The sequence below is a fragment of the Ambystoma mexicanum genome, chromosome 6q (assembly GCF_040938575.1).
Source record: "Ambystoma mexicanum isolate Mex_15411 chromosome 6q, UKY_AmexF1_1, whole genome shotgun sequence".
In the NCBI taxonomy this organism is placed as follows: Eukaryota; Metazoa; Chordata; class Amphibia; order Caudata; family Ambystomatidae; genus Ambystoma; species Ambystoma mexicanum.
Window position 1 is genome coordinate 714,925,569 of NC_090937.1, and position 26,452 is coordinate 714,952,020.

General features: G+C 51.4%; 1 protein-coding gene across 4 annotated transcripts in view; it reads right to left on the minus strand.

Annotated features, from left to right (window-relative positions):
- The window catches only part of ZNF827 (zinc finger protein 827), an 883,430-nt gene that overhangs the window by 548,643 nt on the left and 308,335 nt on the right, over positions 1-26,452 (minus strand). For all 4 annotated transcript variants that reach the window (XM_069631232.1, XM_069631231.1, XM_069631233.1 and 1 more), the window contains exon 3: positions 19,560-19,732. In XM_069631232.1, coding sequence (XP_069487333.1) covers positions 19,560-19,732 — 173 coding nt within the window. The remainder of the gene's footprint in view (positions 1-19,559; positions 19,733-26,452) is intronic.

The following is a 26,452-nucleotide window of genomic DNA, read 5'->3' on the forward strand; positions in this document are numbered from 1 at the left end:
GTAATCACGTGCCGGCGGCCATTTTCAATGTGTTTTGAGTACGGACACATTGTTTACATAAGAATATAGGTTACATGATAATATTTGGTACAGTAATACTAATAATATTCAGATCTTTTTCTTGTAAAAATATATAATAAACAATACACATTTCACACTTATATGTAATTGTGAATGTAAAGATTTACATCAATAGTCACAAGATCATCTTGTGGATAGCCAGTACTGGCGTCAGTATGATGTCGCTATTGTGTGCCGGCGGTCATGTTTCCTGGTTTTGCATTTTTCTGGTGTTTTGAATCCTACATTATATATATCGTTCATTATGAATATTACGAGCACATAATTAACATAACTGTACCTATGCAATGGTTACATGGGATGTTACATGTAGTTACTTGTTGGTCCCCAGTGATTACCTAATACCTTTATTACTGATACAGCTTGTCATACATACTTTTATGGTTAATACAGGTCGGTACATAACAAAATGACATAATCAGTAACATGATCCTCCATTTGGTTCTGTTTCGATAATAGTGGTGGCTGCTATTGTGCTCCATTTTGGACCGTTCAATGCTGCTGGTGGCTACTAATGTTCTCCTTTCCTTGTTGCATGGAGTTTCTACATTTTTATTAATGTCTTGTACTGAGACCCCTAATGCGCATGTACATTTCTAATATGTTTTACACCATCCACAGTCACATTGCAGATATTACATTTTGTTTGTGATAGACCATTGCCGGTATACACATAGTGCAAAGTTACCTGGTAGGACCCTTCGGCCATTTCTGGCTACATGACGTTTGGACACCCCATCGCTTTCCCTGGATTTCAGCCCCTTGACACATAGGATGGTTGCCTGAAATTGGCGAAACATCAATGTGATCGTAGAAGTACTGGACTTAGCTAATTTTACGCATCTCGATGCAAGGAACAAAACTCAAAAGGCTCTTATGGGACCAGGAAAACCACGTTTCATGATCCTAGGGAACACAATTTCTGAGATATTTGCACTGCAACACAATGCACCATGCCTGGGTGAGGCGACAGGTGGGGCGAGCGCCCAGAAGGTCCCAGTATGCTGCAGCACGCCAACTCTTGCCTCCCCTCCACGTCTGATCTGAGGTATATCAGCCAGACACACGCACCCATTCTCAGTGCTGTTTACTGCAGAGTGCAAAGCATGTCAAGCGACAAGCGACCTACAGGATCATTGATTTCCAACAATTGATGAGAGTGTTATCATGTCTGTCTACAGAACCTGTGCGGAGTATGGGTACATTTTGCTAGTTTATATATAAAATTGCCTCACTGGCCCCATCGTGAAGTACAGTTCCTTTGATTCAATTGGTCTGACGGGATTCTTGAGCAACTCCTTTGTCTATGACAATGTCCTCTCTGTTTTCCTTAATGGCCACTTCCTGTTTTTTGACATTGGCCTTGAGGTGCGTATATTGACCCTATGTCGTCTGTCCACATTCCTGCTCTTAGAGGGCCACCACCCTGTCATGTGTCAGATCTTGCTGAGTAATATGGGCATATGTATACGCATTTCAGTGGCCGCCACCAATGCATAGTCACATTGTTTTTTGGTCCGATTGCATCGGACACATGGGCAGATTCTTACACTGGACCCGCACACACATAACTTTTGAAGGCTGGGGGCCCTCAAGGATAGTTCATCCTGGCTTCCACATTGCACCACTCATTGCTTAATTGCTACAGCTCTAAGGTGGGGATTGAATGCTAGAATCTCACAATATGGATTGAGATTCCACTCTTGTTCACCCGTTTAAATCGGCATTGTCAGCACTCCCTATTTGACCCGAGAAACTCCTACACACTAACTCAATCTTCCAAGCACTCTTTCATTCTGGAAATAGTAAAGTAGCTTCAGGACTAGAAGCAGATTCATTATTGACACTTTGCCATACAGGCATGTTATGAGTCAAACACCTCACTCCACCGTACTCGGGAATGGTGCATTGATTGTATACACCAGATCTATTATTGTAAAGCTCCTTGCTCTCATTGTACACCTTTTAGTTGAGTAAGCGTGCACGAAATTCATGGAATGTGCCCCTCAAATATAATTTTGGCAAAATTCATCCTATCTGGTGAGTTTATGACAGGTTGTTGGCACTGTTGAATCCCAGGCCAAACTTGTGGTGTGTTACCAAGTTCCTGGCATTGATTTGTGCACTAGTGACCCGCTGCTACTACCACTTACTCGAGTGATGGGGAGTATGCATGTTCCCCTGCTTTATAGGGCCAGGGTACAGTCTGATCTCATCCGCCACAATGTGCCAGGCATCATGGAACACCCCCACCTGCCAAGCTTGCTCAATCAGTGCCAGTGGCACTAGTGGTGGCTAGGAGGAGGCCTCTGTTTCTGGCACCCCTCCAAAAAGAAGTTGGGGTTAGCAAGGCCCTGACAGAATCCACATCGGAGCAGAATCTGTGGGACTGGGTGCTTCAGGCACCCATTGCTTGTTTTGCCTGATGTCTCTCAGCGAGTGGGAACTGGATTCCATGGTAGTCATGGCTATGTGGACAGGTATATGCTGCATCCTTCCCCACTGTAGGTCACTGTGAAGGGGGAAGAAATGAGTCAGTCACAGGGGAAGAACTGTGTTCTAAGGGAGACTCCCTACACCTGACAGTGGCAGCACTCCATGGGAGAGTTTGTAGACTTTAAGCAGTGGCAGCGCTCTGTGGAAGAGCCCACGACAGGAAGAACATTCTGATAAAGCATGCAACCATGAAGTGAAGGATATGCGATAAGCAAGGATGTGCATTGCTTCCCAATTTGCAAAGCGTAAATACATGTGGTCCTTTGTCAGCTACAATAAAGTTCAAATGCAAATGACAATGCCATATCAATTGTGGTGTTTGGGGTGTGTGTCAGGGCTGTCCAATATCAGTCTGCAAATCCCTGATAGCCTGCTCCTCTTCTCATGCTCGTAGGTGTTACCTGATGGCACGTCTTGCCCACTTGCTTCAAGAGACGGACACCGACTAGTGACTAGTATCCTCCACTTCCCTCAGTCGCACTAACTAAACACGAACATAAACCTCACACATGCTTCCCTCAGAGATCCTTTTCTTCTCCAAATGCCACCCGATGACATGTGTCTCAACCGCTCACTTCAAGAGCTAGACACTGACTGGTGACAGTATCTCCCACATCCCTGAAACTCTGCTGTTTCCACCCACAAAAAGGGTGAGTCTAGCACAAACTGCTGTCTGGTATTCTCTGCTACTCCTCCCAACTGTCACCCAATGGTTGTATCTCATTAAATCAATTCACATGATGTACAATGACTAGTGACTGATGCATTAATCCACCCTCAATCTCTGCTACTTCTTCCCACAAAAATCGCACACTGCCCTTAGACATTCTTGGCTATTCCTCCCAAGTGTCCCTCAATGGCACATGTCTTGTCCACCTATTTCTAGAGACAGAAGCTGATTTGTAACTGGTATCACCAGCCTCCCCGAATATCTGCTACTTTCTCCCACAAAATTCATGTGAGCGAGAGTCTCAAACAAAACCCCCGAGCAATTCTCTCCTAACTCTGCTCCTCCTTCCAAGTGTCACCCAATGGGAGATGGAAACTGACTTGTGGCTGGCGTTTACCACTTCCTTAAGTCTCTGTTACTTCCTCCCATAAATATCACATGCGCTTGAGTCTCAAGCAGCGTGCTCTGAGTGATTCACTTATTCCCCCCCTCCCCCAAGTATGACCCTATGGATCATGTCTCATGCACTCACTTTAAGAGAAAGACACTGACATGTATCAAACACCACCCGGAAGCTATGCTACTTACAAGCAGAAAATAAATCATGTCAGTCTGAGTCTCACATGCACTGCCTAAGGGACTCTGCTCCTCCTCCCAAGTGTTACTCAATGGCACGTGTCTTGCCCACTCACTTCAAAAGACGGACACTGACTACTGACTGGTATACTCCACTGCACTGAATCGCTCAAACCTTTTTCTATAAAAATCACACAAGCATGAGACTTCTTACACTGTTAAAATATGCAGTTTTTCCTGTTGGGACACACTTAACTGTATGATTGCTAGTTCTATATCCCGGTCCCAGACAGAGTAGGGATATCCCCTCCAGTTTAACAGTAATGTAGCAAAAACATTTCCGTTGGCACTCCCCGCATTAACCTCCACAGATGTAATAATGCATGTTCACCATTGGGAGGATATTGTCACTTTTGGACATGAAATCACTGTGTCTGCTTCACCAATAGATGCATCTGAATACTGTGCAACATATAAATCTTATCATTAAATGAAGGGGAAACCAAACTTCCAAAATATTCAGATGTTGTACTAAATAAGTAGGTTTGAGTAGATTGAACCACAGTATTATTTATCTCTGCTTACCATTGCCTTTTTGTCTTGTAATTCTTCTCTTTCCTCTCCATTTTTCTGTTATCCCTCCATCAAACCATGACCATGGTATGTACAATTTCTCCCTAATTTTGAGATTGTGATTATGATTTATCATTATGATTGCCATTATTATGATCATTATTATTGTTTTGAACATCCTATTACAACAGCCTTGTTAAAGACCCTGTGGCGAAACATGTGTTGGATGTTTACAAGGGATAATCAGTCTTGTATCAAAATAAATCTGAATCTTTGGACATATTTAATTGCAATGATATTTGTTGGCATGCACATTTTAAAGGCGATATGATATGATATGGCATTTGTAACGCGCCTATACACAAGTGTTTCAAGGCGCGACGAGGCAGGGACTGCCTGTTGTTCTCCAGCATGGGTCTGGCATGGATTCACATGCTCATGAATATTCCCCGTCATCAGGCTGGGAATCCTCGGTAAAGAAAAATCAGTATCAGTTTCGTTTCTGATCTGTCTTTCGTAGTAGTAAGCAATCACTGATCTCTGTGTCATACTCACCACAGCCAATGACTGCCCTCTCCCTAAGCCCCGCCTCTGGCAGCCATCCTCAGATTTGGTAGCACGTGAAGTGGCAGTATGACCAAGTGAAGAGCCGCAGAGGGGTAGGCGGGAGGGTTCGCATGGGAATCCATGCCAGACCCATGCTGGAGAACAACAGTTACAGGTAAGTAACTTGTTCCTTCTCCAGCATGGGGTCTGGCATGGATTCACATGCTCATGAATATAAGAATACATAGCAGTACACACATGCACAACCACGGGGGGTGGCAAAAGGCTCAACATTAAGCAATACAAAAAACTCAACATTAAGCATCTCTTACCTCCTCACCAGGCTCACCTTAAGCGAACAGGTTGCGCAGCACTGCTTGGCCGACCCTGGACTCCTCCCTGGAATCCCGATCGACGCAGTAAAATCTCGTGAAGGTGTGCGTCGACCTCCACGTAGCAGCCCTAGAGAGATGTCCAGCAGGGGCACACCAGATAGGAACGCCGTAGTAGCAGCGATCGCTCTGGTCGAATGGGCTCTCGGAGGGCCTGGCAGCGGTCGGTAAGCCAACCGGTGGCAGTGCATGATGCAGCCGGAGAGCCATCTGGAAATAGAAGACTTCGAGAGAGCCTTCCCTTGATTCACAGGTCCAAAGTTCACGAATAGCTGTGATGTCCTCCGAAAACTCTTTGTGCGGTCCATGTAGAACCTCAGCGCTCTAGCCACATCCAGCGAGTGCAAAGTCCTCTCGGCCGGCGACGAAGGAGACGGGAAGAAAACAGGTAACACCAGGGGCTCGTTAAGATGGAAGTCCGACGGCACCTTGGGCATAAAGGAGGGGTGCGTCCTAAGCACCACCCTCGAGGCATGGAAAGTCAAGTATGGTGCTTTGCAGGATATCTCTCCCACTTGTCGTGCGGAGGTAATGGCCACCAGGAATGCAGTCTTCCACGACACAAACTTCATCGGTGCGGAGTGCATCGGCTCGAATGGGGGCCCCATGAGCCTGGTCAGCACCACGTTAAGTTCCCACGCCGGGGCCGGGGCCTTCACCGGCGGGAACGACCGGAACAGTCCTTTCATAAACTCCTTTACCAGTCGATGGGACCACAGGGACGTCCGTCCTGTGGTTCTGGTATATCTAGAGATCGCCGCCAGATGAATCTTAATGGAGGCATGGGCTAGCCCAGCCTTTGCCAGCGATAGCAGGTACGGCAGCACTTGAGGGGCCGTAATCCGTAGGGGGTTGAGCTTCTGTGCCCGGCACCAGATAGAGGACCTCTTCCACTTGTGACCGTAGCACTTGAGAGTCGAGGACGCCCTGGCCTTTGCAAGAACCTCTCTGCAGTCGGCCGGTATATCGTACCCTCCAAACTCTAGCGCTGCAGGAGCCAAGCCTCCAGGTTCAGCGACGCCGGGTCGTGGTGGAAGATGGCGCCTCCTTCTCTGGAGAGAAGATCCGCGTCCGCCGACAGCTTGATGGGAGGGGACGTTGACAAGTCCAGAAGATCCGGGAACCAGATCTGCCTCGGCCACGCCGGTGCGACGAGGATCATCCTGCACCGGGACCTCTTGAGCTGGTTGATGAGTCGAAGCAGCAGCGGCAACGGAGGGAACGCATACAGGTATAGGCCGTCCCAGGGGAACGAGAACGCATCGCCCATGCTTCTCGGCTGGGGGAACCTGCTGGCGAACCTCTGGCACTTCGAGTTCGTCGCTGTTGCGAACAGGTCGATTTGGGGTTTGCCCCATCGTCGGAAGAGTTGATCCACCTGATCCTGGCGCAGCTCCCACTCGTGACACGCGCGCAGCTCCCTGCTGAGCGAGTCGGCGATGGTGTTTCTTTCTCCTGCCAGGTGGAAGGGAACCAGGAACATCCCCTGCGTGACCGCCCAGAGCCACAGATCCTGTGCCTCCTTGGATAGGGCTGGGGATCTGGTGCCTCCCTGCTTCTGTATGTAAAACATTGTCGTGGTGTCGTGGAACAATCTGAGAGCCCAGAACACGGCTCGGAGTTCCAGGATGTTGATGTGCAGGATCTTCTCCTCCGGGAGCCAGAGGCCTCTTGCATGGAGATCTCCGGTGTGGGCACCCCAACCTTCCAGGGAGGCGTCCGTCATCACCGTCTCCTGGTACGCCGGCATCTGAAAGTCCTTGCCCGCCATGAGGTGAGCTCGAACTCCCCACCACTGAATCGCCCGCCGGAACACCTCATTGAGGGGGACCCTGTCTTCGAAGGTGCCCGTCGCCTGCATCCAACGGGCGTCGAGAAATTCTTGAAGAGGGCGCATCCGTTGTCTGCAGAGGCGCACCAGGTAGATGCAAGAGGACATCATCCACAGGAGGGACTTGATGGACCGCACCCTGGCCACGTCCGTGGCTAGCAGGCGCTGCACTTTGCCCAGAATGGTCTTTGTCCGTTCTTCCGACGGTGCCGCCAGGTGCCTCACTGTATCGAGCTTCTCTCCCAGAAACAGGGCCACCTGCGACGGCACCAGGTGGGACTTTGGGTAATTTATGGCGAATCCCAGGTCTGAGAGTAGCTGGACGGTCCTCGCAGTGTGTTCGACGGCGAGTTCCCTCGTCCTTGAGCGGATGAGCCAGTCGTCCAGGTAGGGGTAGACGTGAATCCCCTGCAGGCGCAGCCACGCCACCACAGGTGCTAGGCACTTGGTAAAGACCCTGGGGGCCGACTTCAATCCGAACAGCAGTGGTCTGAATTGGTAGTGGCGTCCCTGGACGACGAACCTGAGGAACTTTCGGTGACTTCTGAGGATGGGAACGTGGAAGTATGCATCCTCCAGGTCCAACGACGACAGAAAGTCGTCTTCCTCCAGCTGTCCCAGCACGTGCTGGAGGGTGACCATCCTGAACTTTTGTGACCTGATGTATTTGTTCAAATGACGAAGGTCCAGGATGGGGCGCCAGCCGCCCGTCTTCTTCCTGATGAGGAAGTACCTTGAGTACACCCCGGAGCCCCGGAGCCTCTACGGGACGAGCTCGATGGCGCCTTTGCTGAGCATCGCCCGTACTTCCAACAGCAGTTGCGGGACGTGATTTTCCTTCCTGGCCACAGGTGGAACGTGAGGGCACTTCTTCAGGAATTCGATAGAGTGTCCTCTTGCCAGGGTATCCAGCACCCAACGGTCGGTGGAGATGGACTTCCACACGCCGACGAAATTCGTCAGCCGGCCTCCCACCGGGGTGCTTCGGTGGGGGCCCGAGGCCACGTCCGGTTCAGTCCTGCTTGGAGGTGGTGGCCTTGCCGCCCTGGCCACCTTGCCGACGGTGGCGAGGCGCTCCCTGCTTGCCGCGACCCCTGAAGGCCTCCTGAGACGAGGAGCGTGCCGCCTGGCGGTAGGACGACGAGCCACCGCTGGATCCCTTGGAGGCCCCCTGTCTGCCTCCAGAGTTCCGAAAGGGCCGTCGTTGCTGAAGGGCTCCTAGGGCACGGGCCGTCTCCGTGTCCGTCCTTATGGCTTGGAGGGATTCGTCCACCGCCTTCCCGAACAAGTTGCTGCCGTCGAACGGCATGTCCAACACCCTGGTCTGGACGTCCTGACGGAAGACGGTCGCCCGGAGCCAACCCCGTCGTCGTAGGCAAACTCCATTGCCCAGCTGGCGGAACCCGGTATCGGCAATATCGGTTGCCACCGTTATGGTGTGGTCCGACGCCACCTCGCCTTCTTGAAGTATTTCCAGGGCCTCGGACCTCTTGTCGTCCGGTAGGAAGTCCAATATGGGGGCCAGTTTAAACCAGAGCTCCCTGTCGTAACGGGCCACGATCGCCAGAGCGTTGGCCGCTTTGATCGTCGTCGCCGCCGATGAAATGACCCGTCGCCCCATGGCGTCCAACTTCCTACCCTCGCCGTCCGGAGGGGAATTCGACGTTTAGGCTCCTGACCCCGCCGCTTTCTTCTTCGCCGCCGCCGAGACGACCGAGTCTGGCGTTGGCTGGGCCCTGAGACACAGGGGAGCGGTCTCGGGGACCCGGTACTTCTTCTCGTACCGGTCCCGTTTGGCTGGTGCCGTGGAGGGGTTCTTGAGTACCGACAGGCCCTCCTCCCAGATGTCATTGATTAGAGGCACCGCAATGACAGTCTTCCTCTTGGCCTCCCGGCGCTGATAGAGGAAACCTTCCTTTTTCTGCTCCTCCGGGCAGAGCTGGAACAATTCGGACTCCCTGACGATCATGGCGTGGAATGAGCCAATCTCGTCGGGCGGAGAGGCCCGTGCGACGGGAGACGGGAGATCCGTTCCGTCGTCGTCGCCCTCAGAACCCGTCGTCGAGCCCACCGCACCGTCATCTCCCGACTCGTGGGAGGATGAGAAGGGAACCGTAGGCCTTACGGGGGCGAGTGGAGGAGAGGGTTGGGTCCTCCATCGTTTGTTCTGAGGACTTCCCGACGGGCCAGGTGGCGGGTCCTCCGGCCTGGGCCGTGGTAATCTCATCCTTATCTCAGAGCATAAGGACTGGATCGCAGACAAAATGGCCGCCGAGCTATCCTGAGGCCTAGGTTCCGGCTGCGCCGGAAGGGAAGGCTGCTCTTCCTCGCCCTCGTCGTCTTCCTCGGTTATCTCCCGAGGATCTTCCTTACGGGATCGAACCTTCTCGAATTGGACTTCGAGATTCCTCACGGCCTCGGTCAGTTCCTCCTCCGAGGCTGACTCCGAGCTCGAGGAGGCTACCGTGCCCCCCCTCGCTTCTTCCATCATGGTGGCCATGACGATGGGCTGAAAAGAGGATTCCCTCCTTGGCGGTAGGGAAACTCTAGTCCCGGAGGCAGTCTCCGCTGGCGGGGTCTCTAGAGGCCTTTGCCTGCTGGGTAGGGGCCTTCACCACCTTAGGTGCGTCCCGGGCCTTCTCCTTAGGGGGAGGGGCGACGCCTCGCTCCTCCTCTCCCGAGATCGGACGGGGTTTCTCCCGAAGCTTACCCGGGGTCTCGGACTTCCTCTTCCCCGAACCGGAGCGCTGGCTCGTGGTTGACGGTGCCGGGGAAGGTGCGCCCGGCCTGGCGACCGAAGAGCCCGATCCTTTCGGCGCTCCCGGAGTCAGCGGACTCGCGGTGCTTGGCCTGGTGTTGGGCCCCCGTCGCCGGGGCACCCACACAGGACTTAGAAGCCCGCTCGGACCCTTTCTTCTTCTTCTCACCCGTTGAGCCCTTCTCCAACCAGCTGGCGAGACGGGATCGACGGTCCCTCATGGTCCGCTCCGACAAGTTCTTGCAGAACTGGCAGTCCTTCTCTACATGAGTCTTGTCCCCATGAAGACAGTAGAGGCATCGCGAATGTTCGTCCTCCTTGAACACATTCTGCAGCCCGCATCCAAGGCAGCTGCGAAACAGCTTGGGTCCGGGTGACGAACTCGCGTCCTGGGCCATCTCGAAGTAGGCCACAAATCTTCTGGAATCCTCCAAAAGGTTGACTCGACGAAATCTTCACCCTTGAGGGGCGTAGGAAAATCCTGCAATGGGTACCCGTTAACGGGAGTAGAAACGGTGGAGCTTGAGGCTCAATTAACCGGAAAATGTGAAAATTCACCTGAAAAAGCGCGAAAACGCAGCAAAAGCTCGAGAGCTAAGCACGAGGACTCCCAACACTTGAACGTGCGGTAAAAATCTGAGGATGGCTGCCAGAGGCGGGGCTTAGGGAGAGGGCAGTCATTGGCTGTGGTCAGTATGACACAGAGATCAGTGATTGGTTACTACTATGAAAGACAGATCAGAAACAAAACTGATACTGATTTTTCTTTACCGAGGATTCCCAGCCTGACGACGGGGAATATTCATGAGCATGTGAATCCATGCCAGACCCCATGCTGGAGAACAAGGGGAAGACAGACAACGATCCTACTAGGCCAGGTGTCATTTAGATCGCGCAAGTGCAGGGGTAGGGGGAAGGGAAAAGTGCAAGGGGAAAGGGAGGGGGGGAAAGTGCAGTACAGGGTAAGTAGAATAAAAAATAAATAAATAGTGCCAGCTGGTGGCAAGTGCAAGGTAAGTGCATACAAGTGCTGGGAAGGGGGGGGGCTGTAGGGATACAGAGACAGTCCCACAGTGCAGGGGTTGCCAGGGAGGCAGTGCAAGCGGAGAGTGGCTGGGCTAGGGACCGAGGTCGGTGAGAGTGGCCCAGTTGCAGATTCAGTGCAGTTTCAGTGACGGATTTAGCAGGGGAGAGGGAGAGAGAAAGCAGAAGCAAAGAGGAAGGTTTTGAGGTGCTTCCGGAACCGGAGATGGTTCTCCTCAAGTTTCAGAGAGGCAGGAAGGCTGTTCCAGAGGGAGGCCCCTGCCGCGGAGAGAGATCTACCCCCAGCTTGTTGCTTCGAGAAGCGGCTGACCCTGAGGGATTTGGAAACGGATGAGCGAAGGGCTCGGGAAGGAATATATTTAGCAAGAGAGAGTTGAAGGTATTTAGGCCCCAGGCCGCAGAAGGCCTTGTGGACAATGCAGAGGGTTTTGAACTTAATCCTCGCAGCCACTGGGAGCCAGTGTAGAGATTTCAGTCCTTGAGAGATACGGTCCCTGGGCTTGAGGCCAAGGACAAGTCTCGCAGTCCTGTTCTGGATGAGTTGCAGAGGGCGGAGAGTGGAGGCAGGCAGATTAAGATAGAGGCTGTTACAGTAGTCAAGCTTCGAGAGAACCAGGGCTTGGGAGACAGTGAGCTTCTGGGGGAAGGAGAGGAAGGGAAGAATACCTCTGAGGAGGTGCAGCTGGTAGTGTGACTTCTTAGAGACGTCAGATATATGAGGAGAGAAGGAGAGTGTGGAGTCAAAGATGACCCCGAGGTTTTTTGCCTTGCAGGTAGGAGCAGGAAGAGGGCCAAGAGAGGCTGGCCAGAGAGCTGCAGGGAAGGAGGGAGTGGGTGTGCCGATGAGTAGAATCCCAGTCTTACTGGCATTAAGGCAGAGGTCATTGGCGGCACACCATTCCTGGATAGCAGACAGACAGTCAGAGATGAGGGAAGGAGAGGAGGCCGAGGGTAGCTTGAAAATGAGCTGGGTATCGTCCGCATAGCACTGAAAGTTGGGGCAGAGAGCGGCGATGCGGTGGGCAAGGAGTGCCAGATACAGGTTGAACAGCCAGGGAGAGAAATTAGATCCCTGGGGGACACCACAGGTAGAGAAAAAGATGTCAGAGAGGAAGGACCCCAGTTGGACCTGGGAGGGTCGATTGGAAAGGAAAGAGGTCAGCCACGCCAGAGCCTGACCAGTGATACCCAGGTTATCACGGAGACGGTTGAGCAGGATGGCATGGTTGACAGTGTCAAAGGCAGAAGAGAGATCGAGCAGAATGAGAACACAAGGAGTGTTGGAGTCAAGGTTCGAGAGCAGGTCCTCACGGATGTTCAGGAGAGCAGTTTCCGTGCTTCTGGCAGCTCTGAAGCCAGATTGATGGTCATGAAGACTACCAACAGATTCAGCATGGAGGTTAAGCTGGGAGATGGCCAGTTTCTCCAGGAGCTTGCCCAGGAAGGGAGTGATGGAGATTGGGCGATAGTTAGCCGGGCAGGAGGGGTTGGAAGAGGGTTTCTTAAGAAGAGGGTGCACAAGGGAGTGCTTAAGGGGGGATGGGAAGACTCCAGAGGCAAAGGAGTGGTTGCAAAAGTCCGTCAGGCCAGGAGCCAGGGAGTCGATGTGGTCCTTGATAGTTTTGGAGGAACAGGGGTGAACCTGTTTAGACGAGACTTTCATAGATCGGACTTGTCTGGAAACCTCGTCAGCAGAGAAAAGGGGAAAGGCAGAGAAGGAGGGAGGAGGGGTGGCTGCAGAAGGGCCAGAGGAAGAGCCGGGAAGAGAGGGAGGGAGGTGATAGGAGGAGAGTGAGGACAGGATGTCCTGAGTTTTAGAGATGAAGTGAGAGGCCAGTGCAGTGCAGAGGGCCTGGGAGGGGACAGGAGAGGTAGAGACTGCAGCAGGGTTGGCAAGCTCCTTGCAGATTTTAAAGAGTTCGGCCGAGTTGTTAGATGCCGCAGACCGAGTGACAAGTGTAATTGATTTCCCTATTACTATTATTCGCACTCAGACCTACTCTTCTTTCAAATCCTTCGTCTGCAGGCTTGTTGTCTCTCCAACCCTCTCGTTGACCGTCACCACTATCTACAGGACCCCTGGTCCAGTCCACCTCTACCTCTCGGAGTGGTCTGACCTCATCTCTTCTCTTCTTGCCACCACCTACAAGATTCTCCTCCTCAGAGACTTCAAAATTCAACTTGGCTCTCCTGATCCGGCCACTGAACTCTTCCGCAGCCTCTGTGACTTCCTTTTCCTCACCATTCATCCTTCCGGCCCGACACACTCAGCCAGACATACATTGGATGCTCTCATCTCAAAAGACATCACCATCTTCCTTTCACTACACCTCTCTCCTGGTCTAACCATGCTCTCCTGTCCCCTCACTGGATCTCTTAGGCCCCATGGCTAAGCCTCTGCCTGCACTGCCAATCTCCTTCTCTGCCATTCGACCGATGAAGTGAGTGTCAGTTGCTGCTTTTGCCACCACTTCCATTACCCCTCCCGCTCCTGCTACAGACTCCCACACTGACTCTGCCCTTGTTAATCTTCACCTCTCTATCAACAACACCCTGGACACCCTTTCCCCTGTCATGAGGATCCACATGAAGCCTGCCTCCAAGCTCAACACCTGGTATAACTCCAACCTGGCCTCTCTGAAACACAAGTGCAGAGTTGCTGAGCGGAAGTGCTGGGCATCAGGCACATCCTCTGACAGACTGGCCTGCCCCCTACTCCAAAGGCAATACAGACTCTCCATCCAATCTAAAAAGAGGGCCCATATCCAAGCCTGCATCTCTGGAGCAACAAACAACACAGGCAAACTGTTTAAAATCTGCAAGGAACTCGCCAATCCTACTGCAGTCTCCACTTCTCCCCTGAAATCCATGACCCTCTGTACTTCACTGGCCTCCCACTTCTTAACCCAAACTCAGGACATCCTGTCCTCACTCTCCTCCACTCCCATCCCTCATCCCTCCCCAGCTCTCAGGCCTCCCTTGGCCCCCCTCTCCTCTTCCCTCCTACTCTCCTTTTTCTCGCCCATAGCACAAGATGAGGTCTCTGGAAAAGTCATCTCTGTGAAAGTTTCCTCCAAACAGGTGCTCCCCCTTCTCCTCCAGAACTATCAAGGATACCATTGCCTCCCCTGTGCCAGCCCTGGCCGATTTCTGCAATCCCTCCTTTGCCACTGGCTCCTTTCCTTTACCCCTCAAGCACTCCTTTGTGCATCCTCTCCCCAAAACGCCCTCTGCTCACCCCATCTGCCTGGCTAGCTACCGCCCTATCTCCATTACCGCCTTCCTGGGCAAACTCCTGGAGAAGCTGGTCATCTCCCAACTGATCCAACACACTGAATCTGTTGGTTGTCTCCACGACCACCAGTTTGGCGTTTTACGTTCTTATCCTTCTGGATCTTTCCTCTGTATTTGACACGGTCAATCATGGCACCCTGACAAATTGGCTCTGTGACATCACAGGCCTGGCATTGGACTGGTTGACCTCATTTCTCTCTGACCGACCTTCCAAGGTTAACCTAGGCTCTTTTCTCTCCCCTTTCACACTCTCTCCCTGCGGCGTCCCTCAAGGCTCTATTCTCTCGCTGTGGCTCTTCAATATCTACCTTGCTCCTCTGGCCCATCTAATCTCTTCCTTCTCACTTCACTTCCAGTATTATGCAGACAACACACAGCTCTCCTTCAAGTTTCCCTCTACTGCCTCCTCTTCCTCCTCTCTCATCCCGGAACTGTCTAACTGCTATTCAGGCATGGTGTGCTGCCAATGATCTCTGCATTAATGGCAGTAAGACTGAGATCCTTCTCATTGGGACCCCAGCCCCCTCCTTTCCTCCTACCCTTTGGCCACCCTCTATGGGTCCTCTCTCCTCACCCTCTAGTGAGCCAAAAAACCTTGGTGTCATCTTTGATTCCTCTCTCTCCTTCTCTCCTCACATCACAGACCTTGCCAATAAGGCCCACTATCAGCTGCACCTCCTCAGAGGCATTCTCCCTTTTCTCACCATCCCCCAGAAACTCAATATTTCCAGAGCTCTGGTCCTCTCTAGACTGGACTACTGCAACAGCTTCTTCCTCAATCTTCCTTTATCCTTTGCCCCTTCAACTAATCCGGAATAGCGCTGCAAGACTTATCCTTGGTCTCAAACCCAGGGAGTGCATCTCTCCATCCCTAAGATCTCTCCACTGGCTCCCTGTTGCTGCTAGGATCAAGTTCATGACCCTCTGCATCAACCACAAGGCTTTCTGAGGCCTTGGACCCCGCTACATCCAACAACTCTCTTTCCCTAAATACCTCCCTGCAAGAGCCCTTCGGTCTTCTAGCTCCAACTCTCTGCAGATCAGACACTTCTCTAAGCAGAGAGTGGGGTGGATCTCTGCAGGGGCCTCCCTCTGGAATGGTCTCCCTGCCCCTCTCAGGCTTGAGCCAGATCTCTTTAAGTTCGGGAAACTCCCCAAGACCTTCCTTTTCTCTTCTTCCTTCCCTCTTCCCTGCTAACACCTCTGTCTGCTGTAGTGACTGATTGCCCAATTTCCTCTGCGTTCTACAGGACACCAGGCCCCCCAGCCCAGTCCACCCCTATCCTCTCACTAAGCATGTACTCCCTCACCACCTGCACCCTATGCAAACCCTGGCACTTGCCCTCCTGGCCTCCCCTTATCAGTCACCTAGACCCTGTGGCTTTCTCTCCCCCATTTCACTTGCACTCAGCCCTAGAGATAAGGGGTGTATCTTTTACTAACAAACAAGAAAAAGTCATGTAGAATCTTGCAGCCCTGCTTTCACCCTCACCGGTCCATGGATATGTTTGGACCATTAGTGCACGTAGTACCACAGGAAGAAACTACTAGTTTAACTGTCTGATTGGAAGATTGGAAGAAGAAAACATGTTTCTTTTAATGTGCATGTATAACTAAGTGTAAAGAAATAAATATTACAAAATACATTTCTGTTTTTCAGTGAAAATAGTTTTACTTGCTTATAAAATACTCTCATTGGGAATTGGACTTACATTTTTTAATCTCTTAAAATTCATTTTACTCCCAATTTAAAAAAATAGGGGGTAAAATATTCCACTTTCAAATCATATCTGGAGTACAGTTAGCACTCTCTCCTCTTTACCCTGCACTTCCCTTTCCACCCTAGCACTTTGCATTTGTGCAGACTGGCACTCTCCCTCTCACACTTCTCGTTGTTGCACTGAATGTCTGAATGTCACAAGGCCTGGTAGGACTGTTACTGTCATCTTTTTCCCTTGATCCCCCTCCCCCTTTTTTTGTCTTTTGGCCACTTGAAACACCATTTGTTGAATAGGCGCCTTACAACTATCCAATACACAAATAAATAAATAAAAATCACTGGTATTTTCTCCAGAAGTTTATTGGTGAAAAAAATCAAAAATCTTGTGCGCTTGTCTCTCATGGTCACCCAAGAAGCTCTCCCTCTCAGGGATTCCCTCTCCCTAATCTTACTGGATGGCCCTTATGTTGTTCACCCACTTCAAATCATTGAACATATCACATAGTGTTCAATTGGCAAAACATACCCTAAATAAAATTCCCTGACTGAGTCCCCAGTCACTAACCACCTGTCCCTACCTTTCCTTCTACTCAAGTACTCTAATGCCACTACAGTTTACTCTTACCTAAATTTCGTAAAAGAGTACCTCCAGCAAAAAACTCCTGCCTCTGTGAAAGCTGCCTGAGGCTGAAAACAAACTCTATGCATGTTTACCCCTTTATAAGTCATGCAGTTGAACTAGGTCAAATTCTTAAAATGTTTGACTAAAATGTGACCTGGTAAAATCCCCTAAAGTTCAGGTGATTTGAGCTTCTAGCAGTAAAGTTCATCCAGGATAAATGTTGTAGTACTTAAATGTTTTAACGGGTCCTCTGGATCTGCATAGCTCAAAGACTTTCCGGTCCATGCATTTAGAGGGATAATGCCATAATTTGCTCACATTGGATTATGTGTGAGTGTACTCCAAACCTCATGACCTTTACTATGAGTGGCTCCAGATTCACTTACAAATGTCCACACATAATTGGAAATCGTCTACATATAGAGAGGTCAATTGGGCACCAAGGTGTAGCCCCCAGGGACTGAGCCCAGCCCTCCTTATGGCATTGAGTGGTCCTACCCCTAAGGTGAATAACAGAGAAGTCAATGATATCTATAGCAGGGCACACCTTTGTTATACAATCTTATAGAGTGTCTATCATCGGTTTTAATTTTGGCCTCAGGTACACTGTACAACAATTTACAAAAAGGCAAGTTTTGCCCCAACATCCTTCTTTGCATGACTATCAGCACAAATCACCACGAGCTGGAACTAAATGCTTGTGCAGCATCTAGCTTAGCAACAACAGCAAATTAGATGTGCGTGAGTATCTCAGGTGATTCATAAGTATGTGCTCAAGATCACCTCAGAGATGCTCCAGGTATCTCCAGATTTACTTCAATGTCTGCCTTTTTTAAACAGTTCTAAGGCAGCAGGTGCAAACATAGGATGCTCATGGGCATCTTCAGAGCTGCTCCTTCCCAAAGCTTCAGGTGTAAAGGACATCAGGTGGATCATATACCAGTAGCAGATCTCAGCGGCTGCTTACAGGTGTCTCCATATCTGCTTCCGTCTAAGGCTTCAGGTGAAAAGCATATCATATGGATCAGGTATGAGCCAGCAGGTGCAGATCTCATAGGCGCACAGGCATTGTCAGATTTGCTCCTGTCGAAGGCTGTTGTTGTAAGGTATATCAGCTGGATCAGGAGTAAGGTAGGAGGTGCGGATCTCACAGGCTCAAGAGCACCTCCCGGGCCACCTCTCTCTAGGGCTTCAGGTGTGTGGTATATCAGGTGTAAGGTAGCAGGAGCAGATCTCAGATGTTCAGGGGCATCTCCTGGAACACTTCTCTCTAGGGCTTCAGGTGTATGGTATATCAGGTGTAAGGCAGCAGGTGCAGATCTCAGATGTTCAGGGGCATCTCCTGGAACACTTCTCTCTAGGGCTTCAGGTGTATAGTATATCTGTTGTAAGGCAGCAGGTGCAGATCTCAGATGTTCAGGGGCATCTCCTGGAACACTTCTCTCTAGGGCTTCAGGTGTACGGTATATCTGGTGTAAGGTAGCAGGAGCAGATCTCAGATGTTCAGGGGCATCTCCTGGAACACTTCTCTCTAGGGCTTCAGGTGTACGGTATATCAGGTGTAAGGTAGCAGGAGCAGATCTCAGATGTTCAGGGGCATCTCCTGGAACACTTCTCTCTAGGGCTTCAGGTGTATGGTATATCAGGTGTAAGGCAGCAGGTGCAGATCTCAGATGTTCAGGGGCATCTCCTGGAGCACTTCTCTCTAGGGCTTCAGGTGTACGGTATATCTGGTGTAAGGTAGCAGGAGCAGATCTCAGATGTTCAGGGGCATCTCCTGGAACACTTCTCTCTAGGGCTTCAGGTGTATGGTATATCAGGTGTAAGGTAGCAGGAGCAGATCTCAGATGTTCAGGGGCATCTCCTGGAACACTTCTCTCTAGGGCTTCAGGTGTATGGTATATCTGTTGTAAGGCAGCAGGTGCATATCTCAGATGTTCAGGGGCATCTCCTGGAACACTTCTCTCTAGGGCTTCAGGTGTATGGTATATCAGGTGTAAGGCAGCAGGAGCAGATCTCAGATGTTCAGGGGCATCTCCTGGAACACTTCTCTCTAGGGCTTCAGGTTTATGGTATATCAGGTGTAAGGCAGCAGGTGCAGATCTCAGATGTTCAGGGGCATCTCCTGGAACACTTCTCTCTAGGGCTTCAGGTGTATGGTATAGCTGGTGTAAGGCAGCAGGTGCAGATCTGGGATGCTCACAGGCATCATGAGATATGTTCTTGTCTAAGGCTTTAATTGTAAGGTATATCAGCTGGCTAAGGAGTAACGAAGCAGGTACAGATCTCAGATGCTCCCGGGCATATCCATGTATGCTTCTGTCTAAGGTTTCAAGTGTAAGGTATATCTGATGGATCAGCTATGAGGTATTAAGTGCAAATCCGGGATGCTTTCAGGCATCTCCTCATTTGCTCAAGTCACGGGGGCACATTCTTGCGAATCAGTCAAAATATGACATTAAAAGGCTGCATCGCCCAGTTGGAAGCAAATATTTGAGCATATGATAATAGGCATTTGTGTTTTGAAATAGCTTTGGCTTAAACAGTATTCCCATTTTATAACGCTGTGGATAACAAAGCCTCCAGCCACCCAACTGATGGACATTCATTTTACCACTGGCCCTTCAAAGAACACTACTTCCACTTCGCTGCACCTTTTCCCCCTGAAACTGCCTCGAATACCCTGCCTCCCCCTGTCAATATCTCTCTTTAGTCATCCCTAACCTCTGAGCTAGGTTTGCCCTATGCAAATCCCATGGCTACATACAAGCATGCATACTTACAGTATATACATACACGCACACACACACACATACATATATGGAGGTGCAATGACAGGCCAGATTCAATTCTGTCAGTCACAATTCTCAAGGAGTTAATAATTGACTGAGCACCAGAACATTTCACATGTGTCCTCTGGCCAGTCAGAGCAAATGTTAAAATGTGTAGGGCTTACCTTCATGTGTGATTTCAGATTGTCTTTGCGGGCACAGCGAAATGGACAAAGTGGACACTGGTGACTTTTTAAACCGGTGTGGATCACCATATGTCGCTTCCAGTAACTTTTTCTTTTTATCACCAAACCACATATGGGGCACTGGAACGGCTTTCCGCCTTCATCTTCGGAACCTTTGCAGAGTGAAAAAAGAGAAGCATGTTAACAGTTCTTACATTATATTCCAAGTTGAGCATTCATCACAATGGTAACCAGGGAGGGCGTTAATGTTGTAGTATCTTAATATTAGATCTTTGATCTGTTTTGTATGTATTTGTAGATATTTGCTTATATAGCGCTGACCGCAAAGCACTGAACAATTGAGGAGAAAACGCTAGAGATTAATGCACAAACAGTAATCGTAAAGCAAATCAAGAGGTAGAGCGTGAGAGAAAGCAGTCTTTTAGAGATTAAAAGAAAAGAAAAGAGAAGATCTGATCAAGAGAGAGAGGAGATTCTAATAGTTGGAGGCAAGAATGGCAAAGGATCAGAAGTGAGATTGAGCACAAGGAGGCATGGCTACCTCCAAACTTGTAATGAGGCCCAATGACTAGAATATAGAAGGGTAGGGCATTATAAATAAAGTTGCGAGGTAAAAGGCAGCACAGTAGACAAATAGCAGAGTTATAAATAGAAGAGGAGCAATGTGATAGACAGCGCAGTAGACGGATAGCAGAGTTATACATAAAAGAGGAGCAATGTGATAGGCAGCGCAGTAGACAGATAGCAGAGTTATAAATAGAAGAGGAGCTATGTGATAAGCAGTGCAGTAGACGGATAGTTATAAATAGAAGAGGAGCAATGTGATAGGCAGCGCAGTGAGTTATAAATAGAAGAGGAGCTATGTGATAAGCAGTGCAGTAGACGGATAGCAGAGTTATAAATAGAAGAGGAGCAATGTGATAGGCAGTGCAGTAGACGGATAGCAGAGTTATAAATAAAAGAGGAGCAAGGTGAAAGGCAGCACTGTTGACGTATGGCAGAGTTATAAATAGAAGAGGAGTAATGTGATAGGCAGGAAGACTGAGTAAGAAAGCAGAGAAGTGGTCAGGGCAACAAAAAATCAGGGCGGAGATCAACATTCTAGCAGCTTGGAAAGTATGACATGAGCAAAGATTGAGTAAGTAGATGAAAATGCCGACAAGAGCGATCAGTCAGTGATGTGGGTGGAAAAAGAAAGAGAGGGATCAACGATTATCCCAAGGTTGGCTGCTACTTTAGAAAGAGGGAGTGAGAATGTAGGAAAAGAAATAGAAGATAATGAGAAAGAGGTAGAGGATGAGAATGCAGGAAAGAAAGAGCCTCGCTTTTGGATGAGGTGAGATGGCGGAAGTTAGCAGGCATTCAGGACTGTTTATCAGACAGGGAGGTAAAAAGGAAAAAGTTACTTACCTGTAACTGTTGTTCTCCAGCATGGTTTCACATGCTCATGAATATTTCCCGTCGTCAGGCTGGGAATGCTCGATAAAAGATAAAATCAGTTTCGTTTCTGAACTGTCTTTCTCCTAATAACCAATCACTGGTCTCTGGGTCATACTGCCCCCAGCCAATAACTGCCCTCTACCTAAGCCCCTCCTATGGCAGTCATCTTCAGATTTGGTAGCATGTAAAGTGGCAGTAGGACCAAGAGAAGAGCCGCAGAGGGGTAGATGGGAGGGTTCATATGTGAATCCATGCCAGACCCATGATTGAGAACAACAGTTACAGGTAAGTAACGTGTTCCTTCTCCAGCATGGGGTCTGGCATGGATTCACATGCTCATGAATAAAAGAATACATAGCAGTACACACATGCACAACCACGGGAGGTGGCAAGGCTCAACATTAAGCATTTCAACAACTCAACATTAAGCATCTCTTACCTCCTCACCAGGCTCACCTTCAAGCGAACAGGTTGTGCAGCACTGCTTGGCCGACTCTGGACTCCTCCCTGGAATCCCGGTTGATGCAGTAGAATTTCATGAAGGTGTGCATCGAACTCCACGTAGCAGCCCTGCAGATGTCCAGCAGGGGCACACCAGACAGGAACGCCGTATTTGCAGCGATCGCTCTGGTCGAATGGGCTCTCGGACATCCAGGCAACGGTCAGTTTCCCAACCGGTGACAGTGCGTGATGCAGCCGGAGAGCCACCTGGAAATGGAGGCCTTGCAGAGGGGCTTCCCTTGGTTCACAGGGCCAAAGTTCACAAACAGCTGTGACGTCTTCCGAAAACTCTTTGTGCGGTCCACGTAGAACTTCAGTGCTCTAGCCACATCCAGCGAGTGCAAAGTCCTCTCAGCCGGCGACGAAGGCGACGGGAAGAAAACAGGTAACACCAAGGGCTTGTTGAGATGAAGTCCGAGGGCACCTTGGGCATGAATGAGGGGTGCGTCCTCAGCACAAATCTCATTGCGTGGAAAGTCAAGTACGGAGGCTTACAGGAGAGGGCCTGGATCTCTCCCACTTATCGTGCGGTGGTGATAGCCACCAGGAACGCCGTCTTCCACAATAGGAATTTCAGAGGTGCCGAATGCAGAGGCTCGAATGGAGGGCCCATGAGCCTAGACAGCACCACATTGAGTTCCCACGCCGGGGCCAGAGCCTTCACCGGCGGGAACGAGCGGAAAAGTCCTTACATGAACTCCTTAACCAGGTGATGCGACCACAGCGACGATCGCTCCTGAGTTTTGGTGTAGCGGGAGATAGCCACCAAATGGAGCTTGATAGAAGTGTGCGCCAGCCCCACCTTGGCCAGCGACAGCAAGTACGGCAGCACTTGAGCAAGGCCTGCAGGTTCAGTGACCCCGGGTCGTGGTGCAGAATCGTGTCTCCTTCCCTGGCGAGAAGATCTGCGTCCATCGGACGCTTAACTGGAAGGGCCGCTGACATGTCCCAAAGGTCCGGGTACCAAATCTGCCTCGGCCACGCCAGTGTGACGAGGATCATCCTACACCGGGACCGTCTGAGTTGACTGATGAGTTGCAGAAGCAACAGCAACAGTGGGAACGCGTACAGAAAAGGCCGTCCCAGGGGAATGAGAATGCATCCTCCACGCTCCCCGGCTGGGGACACCTGCTGGCGAACCTCCGGCACTTGGTGTTCATCACCGCCGCAAACAGGTCGATCTGGGGATTGCCCCATCGTGGAAACAGGAGGTCCACCTGATCTTGCCGAAGCTCCCACTCGTGGCAAGAGCGCAGTTCCCTGCTAAGTGAATCGGCGACAGCGTTCTTCACTTCCGCTAGATGAAAAGGTACCAGGAAAATCTTCTGGGCGATGGGCGAATGCCAGAGGTCCTGCGCTTCCTTGGAGAGAGCTAGGGATCTAGTGCCCCCCTGCTTCCGAATGTAGAACATCGTGGTGGTGTTATCGTTGAAGACCCGCACCACCTTGCCCTTGAGCGATGGAAGGAATGACTTGAGGGCTCAAAACACGGCTCGGAGCTCCAGAATGTTAATGTGTAACGTTCTCTCCTCTGGGAGCCACAGGCCTCTTGTGTGGAGATTTCCAGTATGGGTGCCCCATTCCTCCAGGGAGGCGTCCGTCATCACCGTCTCCTGATGCGCTGGGGATTGGAAGTCCGTGACCGCCGCGAGATGCGCGCGGACACGCCACCACCGAATCGCTCGATGGAATGTCTCATTGAGGGCGATCTTGTCCTCGAAGCTTCCTGATGCTTGCATCCAACGGGCGTCGAGGAACTCCTGCAGCGGCCGCATCCGCAGCCTACACAGCCGAATGAGGTAGGTGCATGACGACATCATGCCGAGCAGGGACTTGATGGACCTCACCCTGGCAACCTTCATGGTCAACAGCCATTGTACCTTGCCCAGGATGGCCTTTACCCTGTCCTCCGATGGCAAAGCTAGGCACGCCACCGTGTTGAGTCTGGCTCCCAAGAACTGAGTGTTCTGTGATGGCTCCAAGCAGGACTTTGCATAGTTTATTGAGAACCCCAGTTCTGTGAGTAGGCGGACGGTCCTCGCTGTGTGTTCGAAGGCGAGTTCCTTTGATTTCGCTCGTATGAGCCAATCGTTCAGATAGGGGTAGACGTGGATCCCCTCCAGGCGCAGCCGCAACGCCACCAGTGCCAGGTACTTGGTGAAGACCCTTGGGGCTGACTTCAAACTGAAGGGAAGGGCCTTGAATTGGTAGTGCCACCCTTGGACCATGAAGCGCAGAAACTTTCGATGACCTTTGAGAATGAGGATGTGGAAATAGGCATCCTCCAAATCCAGCGACGACAGGAAGTCACCTTCCTCCAGCTGTCCCAGCACGTGCTGGAGGGTCACCATCCGGAACTTCTGGGATTATATGTATTTGTTGAGACGGCAAAGATCTAGAATGGGCTGCCAACCGCCGGTCTTCTTTCGGACGAGGAAGTACCGCGAATATACTGGAGCCCCAGAGCCTCTTTGGGACGAGTTCTATTGTGCCCTTTTTCAGCATTGCTCGCACCTCCAGCAGCAGCTGCGGAATGTGGTTTTCTTTCCTGGACACAGGTGGGAAACGGGGACACTTCCTTTGGAACTCCAGAGTGTGTCTGTGGACCAGGACATCCAGCACCCAACTGTCGGTGGAGATGAACTTCCACATGCTGATGAAGTTTGCCAGCCGGCCTCCCACCAGGGTGCTTTGGTGGGGGCCCCACATTACAGTTGGTTCAGTCCTGCTTCGCTGAGGCCTTACCACCTTGGGCCCCTTGGCGACGACGAGGATGTCCTCCGGCCTTGCTGCAGCCTCTGTAGCCTTCCTGGGACAAAGCACGGGCCGCTTAACGGTATGAAGAAAAGCTGCCACTGAATCATTTGGAGGCACCCTGTGACTTGCCTCCAGAGGACCGAAAGGACGGCCGTTGTTGATGGAGCATGCCCAAGGCACGGGCCATCTCAGTGTCTGCCTTGATGGCCTGCAGTGACTCATCCACAGCCTTGTCGAACAGGTTGTCCCTATCGAAGGGCATGTCCAGTACCCTCACCTGTACGTCTTGATGGAAGTCGGTGGGCCTGAGCCAACCACACCGGCAAAGGCAAACACTGTTGCCCATCTGGCAGAAGCCGGTGTCAGCGATGTCAGTGGCCACCGTGATGGCATGTTCCGGAGCCACCTCGCCTTCTTGCAAGATTTTAAGGGCCTCCCCCCTCTTGTCATCTGGGAGGAAGTCCAGGAGGGGGGCGATCTTAAACCACAGCTCCCTATCGTAGCGGGCCACAATAGCGAGAAAGTTGGCTGCCTTAATGGTCATCGCCGCCAACGAGATGGCCCGACGTTCCATGGCATCCAGCTTCTTCCCCTCGCCGTCCGGCGGGAAGTGGAAGTCGATGCCGTTGCCCCTGCCGATTTCTTCTTGGCCGCCGCAGAGACCACTGAGTCTGGGGACGGCTACACTCTGAGGCACATAGGTGCAGAGTCTGGAACCCGGTACTTCTTCTCGTACCGGTCTCTCTTTGTCGGGCCGAGGATGGGTTCTTCAGGAGGGACAGCCCTTCGTCCCAGATGTCGTTCAATAGTGGGACCGAGAGCATGGTCTTCCTCTTGGCCTCTCGTCACTGATAAAGGAATCCCTCCTTCTTCTGCTCTTCGGGGCATAGCTGAAAAAGCTCTGAGGCCCAAGCAATCATTGCGTAAAACGAGCCAGTTTCGTCGGGAGGTGAAGCCTGGGGTGGTGGCGACAGGAAATCTGTACCGTTGTCGCCGCCGTCATCCGTCCCCGTCATCGCTGTCTCCGTCTCGTCCCTCGGCGGAGGGGAAGGAGGTGAAGGATGGCAGGGTGGTGGGGTGGACTCGCCTCCGCTTGGATGGAGGGCTCCCTGATGGTCCAGGAGCCGCTGGATCGCCCGCCGGATGCAAGGGCATCTTTGTCCTTATTTATGAGCACAGGGTGTGCAAGGCTAGTAAGATGTCCTCCGACCTGTCCGTTGGTGGTGGCAGCGGTTGCAATGGGAGCATCAGCAGCGGCGTGGTTTCCTCTGGTTCCTCATCGACCTGCCGTTCCTCGTCAGCTCCCTCGTTGCTCTCCACATCCGCCTTGTCGGGGTCCTTCCCGTAAGACCTGACCTCGATGAACCTTTTGTCAAGAACTGCCTTGAGGCCCGAAAGCTCTTCCTCGGAGGAGATATCTGAGTCCGGTAGGACTATCGTGCCGACCCCCTTCTTCTTGGTCCGGGCTTCACAGGGGTCTTATCAATGGGAAGGAAAGACGATTCCCTTCGGATGGGAAGGGAAACTCTTGGCTTGGGGGCCATCTCGACTGGGGCCGCCTCTGCGGTTTTCGCCAGGGACGCAACCACTACTTCAATTGAAGCCTTAGCCTAGTGAATCTGGGCCTTCACGATATTAGGCGCATCTGAGGCCTTCACCGTGGGGGGAGGGTCAATGCCTCGCTACCCCTTGGCTTGCTCCATGGGAGCCGACCGGGCCTTCTCCAGAAGCTTACCTGGGTTGTCCGACTTCCTTTTTGTCGAGCCGGAGCGTTGGCTTGTGGTTGACGGCATCAGCGATACTGCGCCCGGTCTGGCAGGCGTAGAGCTTGTACCAACAGCACTCCCGGTGCCGGTAGACTCACAGTGCTTTACCTTATGTTGGGCCCCCACCGCTGGAGCGCCCTCAAAGGTCTTAGAAGACCGCTCAGATTTTCTCTCGGGAAAAGTATGTTGCCGGGGCTCACCTGCCGCCGGGCTCTTCGTCTCCAGCCAGTCAGAGAGTCGCTTGTGATGGTCCTTCATGGTACAGGAGGACATGTCAATGCAGAACGCACAGGCCTCCTCCACGTACGATTTGTCTGAGTGCAGGCAGTATAGGCACCGTGAGTGCCCATCCTCCTTGAAGACGTTCTGTAGTCCACATCCTGGGCAGATCCTAAAAAGAGGCGTTGA